General features: G+C 28.8%; 1 protein-coding gene and 1 pseudogene across 1 annotated transcript; both read right to left on the bottom strand.

Moving 5' to 3' along the window:
• Positions 1 to 2,981: 2,981 nt before the first annotated feature.
• LOC125864986 (probable purine permease 4) lies at positions 2,982 to 4,127 on the bottom strand. The gene has a single exon (XM_049545136.1). The coding sequence runs from the start codon at positions 4,125 to 4,127 to the stop codon at positions 2,982 to 2,984; it is 1,146 nt and encodes a 381-aa protein (XP_049401093.1).
• Positions 4,128 to 5,680: 1,553 nt separating this feature from the next.
• On the bottom strand, positions 5,681 to 6,315 carry LOC125865363 (probable purine permease 4; annotated as a pseudogene).
• Positions 6,316 to 8,672: the final 2,357 nt, after the last annotated feature.

The raw sequence follows: 8,672 nt of genomic DNA on the forward strand, positions 1-8,672 counted from the left end.
GTTTTCAAATCATGGATAATAAGGTTCATTTTAATAAAAGAAACACTTGATTAATATAGGGAGCGCAAATTACGAACTAGACAAGTAAAATAGAAGGATTAAAATAATGCTTCTTTTCAAAAGAAAATCTATCTTAATTTCATGTCTATTCAAATATCGTCATATAAAATGAGATAAAGAAAATAAACTGAGAAACTATATGATTTTCTTAAAAAAATGTAGTATAAGAATAAATTTTTTAATTAAAAACATTTAACCAAAGGAAAAACTATTTAATTTCTCAAACAAGAAGTTATATAAAATTACAGTTGAAATGTGTCTCTGATATTATATGCAATAATTACTTAATTCCATATTTGAAAATTTTATATTGGGGACAATAATTCCGTATTAAATTAGTAATATGTACTCTCACGTTGCAGGTAAATCTCTTAGCCATTTACAAATTGAACAGAAATAAATGATTTTTTAAAATTTCTTAACAGTAAAAATAAAAATCTCTTATGTAGAAAAAAATAAAAATTTATTATAAAAAGATCTTAAAACTAAAAAAGAAAAAATATAAATGACCTATAAAATCAATTCTCCTATAAATATATTATTTTCTCCGTCTCAAATTATGGACTTTTTTGTTACACGTCTCTTAAATATTAGTAATTCGGAAGCCGGCTTTTGCCTAGTTTACCTTCATTCATGTTGTCTATATAAAGATATAATCTATCTTCATTTGGCATTTAAGCTACAAATTAGGATTAAAATAATAATAATAATTTTATCTTTTGCAAATAATAAATATTTTAAATAGCTATATCGAGATTCGTCTTATTTGAGTATTACGGTATGTTAGGGTGGCTGTATTTACAAGTAAATAAAAAGTAAATAAATGGTAGCACATATTACAAACCAATTAAGCCATACTATGTAATGAACTTTTTACGCATTAACCCTTCGTGTGATCATTCAGGTGTCAAGGTTACCACAAAAGTTTAGCTCCATATATAAAATATTTTGTGTTTGCATAAATTTGAAAAAAAAATCTGCATCATAAACGTATAATATAGATAATTTATCATAATATAAATATTAGTAATTGCAATATTCTTCTCGACTCAAAGTGTGATCACGGATTGACGTGAGGGCAGGGATGGAGCGAACTCCGGACGAATATGAAGCGCATGAATACAAGTTATGCCTTGGAATGAAAGACAATTCCAAATTTGCTTTGTCTACGAACAAGGAAGCTATAAGTAATGCAACTATGAATCTCATGGAGAGTTCGATCCTGGATCAGGATGAACGCTAGCAGCATGCTTAACACATGCAAGTCGGATGGAAAATACGAAAAACGATATTTCAGTGATGGACGAGTGAATAACGCGTAAGAACCTGCCATTGGGAGGGAAACAAACACCATTTTTTCCCAACAATATCCTTATTGCAATATGACATCTCGACTCAAATGCATTTTATTTATTTTCATATCATCATTTTGATTCATTCGTACCCAATTCGACCTGCACTTTACCATCCTTAGATATAAAAAGAATTTTAAAAAAGAAATAAAGAGATGGTTTATATCTTATATTATTATAATAATTATTATTGCTATTATTGTTATTATTAATATTGGTAGAGGAAAATTTGATTTATAAATGTATGCTAAACATATTTGTTTGTAATATATTATTACTTCAGATCTGGTTGTAGAAAAAAAGTTACTATATTAATATGAATTATGGTTTACATGATTTATAGTATTTGAAGGAGGCAATATCTCTTACCTTTTCTTGTATTGTTCATCGATTTTTATCCGTTATTCTATTCATTATTTCGATTGTTATTTATTAGTTCAATCACTTACATCAAAGATCATTTCATAATATTTATATTACTGTGCTGTTGATGAGCTTTTTCAAATAAATTCATCTGGCCATATATACTTTTTAAATTATCTATTAAGTTAATTTCTTGTTTAGCCACTTGATAATTGATATTGATGATGATTTTTGGTACATTATGTTTGTGGTTTAACTCTTCTTTTACTTTTTTTTTTTAATTTCTATTTTCTGATTGGTTTATTCGTACAAAGGATCGTTATATGTAATATTAATTAGTCTATGCTTATTTGTCTAATTACATATAAGTTTTCTTTCATTCAATACAACTTTGAGTCTTTTCGAACAATAAATATATTGTAAAATACTCATATTATCATTATTTTTTAAGGGATATGTAAAGTTAGAAATGAACAAGTAAAAGCAAACCTAGGAGTATAAAATATGTTCATACCAAATACATTCTTAATGGTGTATTTAATTACTACAAGCGATTAGATAATACAATAAAAGTGAGGTCAAGTTTAAACTTAATTATACAATAAAGGTGAGGTCAAGTTTAAACTTAATGGCCTTAATTATTTTCTACAGTTTATTTTGGTCATTTGTGTTAATACTAATAATATCAATGAAGAAAAAAAAATCCTCAAATTTAAGTAGATCCTCTTTTATTATACTTGTTGGTGCTTAGACATTAATAAATATGATTACACACATGTCATTTGATATTATTTCTTTTTGATAATAATTATTCGATATTTGATAGCTATTGATTCAAATATTTCAATTCATAACTAGTAATCTTGCTTCTGCAATAATGCCGTAATTTGATATAAGAACGTGTTAGTGAATTTCAGTGAAATTACTAGAAATGAAAAGTGATAAGTAATATGCGTATCAATCATTTTATCACCATGCGTTCGATTATTTTAAATAAAATAAAAAGATAGATGTAGAATAAAAAACTTTTCTTTCATAATATTTTTTCCCCAATTCTCCCTTTTGCTTGTTACAAGGGATTATATATCTTCTAATGAAGATTTGGGTACATGCATGACAATATTAGAACATTGACTCATAAATAAATAAAAATAAATGATGACGCGATCTATCATCTTCAGATATTGCGCAGCGTTACGATTTGTTTCATGCTACAGAGTGTTGATCATCAATGTCTGTAGAATCCTCTTTCTTCTTCTCTTCGTCCTTTTTTTTCATATATATTCCATACAAATACGAACCAAATCCCCAAACACATAATATAGTAGAAATTATTTTCATAACACCAAAATTATCCCCAAACACTATAACCCCACCGAAAACATTAACAGCCATTAACGCCGTCATACAAACTCCCCCTGTCAACGAACTTGTTATAAACACCATCCCAGCAGTACCCATAAAACAAAACTGCCACGTCAGCACGTTTAACATTACTGTTATCCAATATGCTTTTTCACCCAAATCAAACACATTTTTGCTCTCTTTTATCATCTCTGAAAATCCACCGTCTATAGCCATTCCCAACATTGCGAAAACGGTAGCTGTTAATTCCATCACCATCTGCATTTCCATAACCATAGAATAGCAAGAAACTATTTTATATATTTTTTCCATTAATGGAAGATAAAGAGAGAATAACAATCCAGCACCAAGCGTTGAGAAAAATCCTATGAAATATTTTGTTCTAGTAATACCCTTTGGTTTGTCATGATTCGAATTCAAGCCAAGTAGAACTGAACTAAGCGTTAGTAAAACAACACAAGTGAGATTTGCAAATGTGATTTTTTGTTGCACAATAATGACAGAAGTGATAAGAGTGAATACTAACTGTGACGATAAAACAAGAGAATTAGTCGAAACGGAGAGGTAAGAATTACCCCAAGAAAATAAAAGGTTGTTGAGACCTAAGAAGAAACCAATTACAATAGAAAGTAACAACATTTTGGGAGTGAAATTTGTGAATGGTTTTCTATGAGTTGATTTAAAAACATAAAAAGGTAAATAGATAGGGAGAAAGAGAAGAGGGAATCCAGCAGATTGGACCCAAGTTGAAACCCAACGACTATCACCTTTGTGGTTAAAATAGAATTTTGACAGTAGAGATGATGAAATCGAACCACTAAAAAGTAACATATAATTAATTACTAGAAGAGATATGTAGCGTTTATTAATGTTTGAAGTATTACTAGCAGTACTACTACTTGTTTCTTCGAGTTCATGATCAATTTGGATCATCAAATCATTTGTTATTTCAGATTGATATTGATGATCATGACCTACAAACTCCATGGAATTTTATTATTAACAAAAGAAAAGAAAGAACAATGAAACTTTGGTGGATGAATATAATGGGGTTTTTGGTGAGGGTATATATAGTGGTTTCGCTATTAAAAAGTTGATGAAAGTCAAACAAAAAATAAATAAAACACTATATTAGATGTATTTGTAATCATGTTTATTAATGGTTACGTATGACTAAAGAGAAAACCTATTTAATGCTTTCTTCATTATCATAAATGACCAGTGGGTGGGGGGAGGGTACGGGGTTAATCGAATAATCGGTTTGAATTTGCGCAAAACTTAGTAGAAAACTCAAATATTGTTTCATTTATGATTAATGTATATCTAGAAATTCAAGTATAATTTCCTGATATTACATCACATATTTGGCAAACCTTCACCTGAGCTACATTAACCTATATTAACATAGGACTAATTAAATAAGTAACAATGTACATAAATTAACTAGCAGGGTTAAATGATAAGGAATTTAAATGCAAATACATGACATATATCTATTGGGTTGATGTAAACGTGTAAACTTTTTTTTTTTACTGAATTTCTCAATTGGTAAAGCCACTTTTTTTCACTTTAAAATAGGCATATGTTTTAAGTATATGCTATATATACTATGCAATTAAAGGACCTAAATCGTGTTGAAGAGATGATCATTATATTCCACACAGACATGTTCTCTTTAATGTAAAAGCAGATTAATCTTGTATTTTCTATTTAAACATTGTGGTCGAGCCCTTTTATGAACCTTGCGCTTAGCAGGAGTTTTAGTGCACCAGACTGCCCCTTAACTTATTTGTATTCTAACTAAATTGATCATGGTCATCACAATACGCATCCCATATTTTGTTGTAGTATATATCTTAATATACCATGGTATGGTATACAAGACTTTCAACCTCAACACAGGACCCCATTTCCTACCCGAGACTTGAATCTCGACTCAGGATTAGAAACCTAGACCCAAGATCCAACCTAGGATCAGACTCCTGACCTTGAACCTAATCCATAACCTGACTCTCAATCCAAGATTCGACTCCCAATCACTTATTTTTCTGAAAAATATTATTTTTATTCATATCAAACATACCCTATAAAGAGAAAAAGATAATTTGGGAGTACTCATTCTTTTACATAATAAAAAAAGTAGTAGATATCCATATTATTTGTTCGTTTACCCATTTTTTATTCCTATCGAATATGGACTAATAGAATATTTTATCAATTTTTATCAGATCCATTTTTTATCCTCTATTATCCGACTCGATCCACCTGTTTATCACCACAACTATCTAGTACCTTAAATACAAATTACTACTATATATATATACCTATTGAAGTAAGCCAAAATAAGTAAACAAAACCCTAAATCTTGGAACAACAATAAAAGATAGAAAAGATAGAAAAGATATAGATAGATTGACAAGTCCTTGTTTCAAACTGAAAATTTTCTTCCAAAAGTCATAAACAACAAAAGAAACTAGAGAACATTGTCTCAATAACAAAAAATTGTAGAGTGATAACTTGTCAAATGACCATTATTATCCTCAAGCTACAAATTGTTGTTCTTCAATCTCTATAGAACCCTCTTTCTTTTTCTCCTCTTCCTCCTCCTCCTTCATTTTCATATACATTATTCCATACAAATACGAAGAAAATCCCCAAATACACAACAAAGTCGAAACCACTTTAATTCCACCAAAATTATCTCCATACACTATAACCCCTCCCAAAACATTAACGCCGTCATGCAAACTCCTCCTGTCAATGAACTTGTCAAGAACACCATCCCTGTAGTACCCATAAAACAAAGCTGCCACGTCACCACATTAAACATTACCGTTAACCAGTATGCTTTTTCTCCTAAATCAAACACATTTTTTACCTCTTTTTTCATCTCTGAAAATCCACCGTCAATAATCATTCCCAACGTGGCCAAAATCGTAGCTGATAATTCCATTACCATCTGCATTTCCACAACCATAGAATAGCAATAAACTTCTTTATATATTTTTTCCATTAATGGAAAATAAAGAGAGAACACCAATCCAGCACCAATTGTCGATAAAAATCCTATAAAATACTTTCTTCTCGTCAAACCATTTGGTTTGTCATGACTCGAACCCAAGGCCAATAGTATTGAACTAAGCGTTAGTAAAATAACACAATTGAGATTCGCAATTTTGGATTAAATTTTAAATTTTATTTTTAAATATCTATTTAGTCACAGATTTGAATCAGGTCATAGATTTTGAAGATTTGTCTTACATAAAAAATTCAACTTCACAGATCAGTTTTTGAGAGAAACGTCACTTTTCATTACAAGAGTTTTTTTTTTAAAATTCAGGTAAAATACAAGTTCAAGCATAAATTCACAAGTTCTAAAAATAACAAATTTAAAATCATAAATTTTCAAATTAACTTTAAAATCTATAGTCAAAGAGGAGTTTAATGTATTCATTCAACAACAATTTAAATTATGCTTTCACTTTATTTAAAAGGTTACAATTATATAATTTTACCCTTAACAAAATAACATTTAAATAATTTTCTGTTTTGCTTACAAGAGTTTTAGTTTATTCATAATTACATAATACTGAGAACATTATGCGAGTTTGATACCTTCGTATCTGAGAATCAACAAATTCGACTTCGCATTGTTCACAAAATTTCGGGTCTTCTTTTTCATCTCCGATTACTCGATAATTTTCACAAGCACAAATTCTGCTTTTTATAGGACCAAAAATTCTTTCACAAAATAATCCATCTTTTTCCGGTTTATTTGTTCACTTAACTTTTATTACAATATCACTATATCGTCCCTTAAAATAGAATTTCAGTTAGGTTCATAGGCAATACTCTTAAGATGCAAGAAGCGAGATTTAAATGGTTTGTGCATGTGAAGTGGAGGAGCATAAATGTCCTCCTGAGGATGTGTGAGAGGTTGATGCAGTGATAGATTTGAGAAGAGATCGAGTTAAATTGTGGAAGAATTGAAAAGAGGTGATTTGATAATATTGCATGATATCTTTAACTGGTCATAACTTTTAAATAGGATAACATGAATCAGTACAAAATCAAGACATGAGCAAAAACCTTTGTGCTCTTCATAAATGGACTACGTAAGTATCCAATATCACAATCAACGTGTATTCATAAGCAGACTAATCATATGAATTTTTATCAATTGTGTTGATTTATGGTCTTAAAATATCTACCTTATTAGTAGGCAAAAGGTAGAAAATAAATCCAAACACTATATCCTAATTATATTTTCTTTTTTAAATATACGATCCCTCAGTCTCTTTTTATTGGTCAAATTTTGACTTGACACACATATTAAGAAAATTATGATTGATATTAGTGAATTTACTATTTTATCCCTATTCAATAGAGTCTTAAACATATTTACTCACTACATTTTTTAAAGACATTAACTCAATGTTAATAAATTGAAGGTATCATATACAGGTAGAAAAAAATTGTTCTTCTTTGATTTGTCAAAAATGACAAGTAAAAAAGAAATCAAATTAGAAAATATGTAACAAGTAAATATATATAAACGGATGATGCATCTTTTTGCACATATCATTTGGTCATTACTCACTAAAATGTGCATTAATCATCATCATCATCATGCATATGCTCATATGTTATATTGGATACTCAATTAGCCTATTTATGATTAGCCGAAAGGTTTTGCTTAGGCTTGTTTTTAATTAGATTTAAAATTTAAATTTTATGAATTTTATTATTTTTAAATAAATAAATTTTCGTAGATAGTTTTGTTTGTGTTGAAAATATTGAAGTCAAATAAATTTGATATCGTAAATTTGTTTCATGAGACTTGTACCTAAGGTAATCATTTTTCATTTTGTAACTCAAATTTATTCGTATCGACTCCCGTATTTCTTTTTCCATCAATAAAATATATTGTTATGAGTCAAGTCTTGAGAAGAATATGTGTATGCTATATTTTTTCTTCTCTATCTTTGTTTTGTTTGTTCAATTTTCTCTCTATAGACTTCTTTTATTTATTTATTTTTTATAAAACTTATATTTTTATTCGGACTATAATTTAGTTCAAATTCTTAAACTTTCAAAGCATTTATATTTGTTAGCATAAAATACACGTGTGTTGCACGTGTACGAGAACTAATATTTTAGAAAGAACAAATAAAATGTTTATCTTTTGAAACTCATTAATAAAAAATAAAATTATTTGATAAAATATATCACCAAAAAAAAGTAGTGGAAAGAATCCAAATCCAATACAAGGGGTAAGAGTAGAGTTTGCCTAATATAAGGGGTGTAAATTCTTAAAAGAGTAAAAAGAAAAATACCACTTTAATATCTGTATATCCTTACTAGAGTCTACCTTTATATAGCGAAGCCCCTATATATATATATATATATATATTCACCAAAGCATATTTTCTCTATATAAGAAATCCCCCACCCCCATCCATTCTCTATATAAGAAATCCCCCACCCTCCACCCCCATCCATCCATCCAAACCAAATCTAAATTTTCTTTCA

Source organism: Solanum stenotomum, chromosome 5, assembly GCF_019186545.1.
Source record: "Solanum stenotomum isolate F172 chromosome 5, ASM1918654v1, whole genome shotgun sequence".
Taxonomy (NCBI): Eukaryota; Viridiplantae; Streptophyta; class Magnoliopsida; order Solanales; family Solanaceae; genus Solanum; species Solanum stenotomum.

Bases quoted from the DNA above. Each gene is read 5' to 3' on its own strand.
- LOC125864986 (XM_049545136.1), bottom strand. From the start codon at position 4,127: ATGGAGTTTGTAGGTCATGATCATCAATATCAATCTGAAATAACAAAT.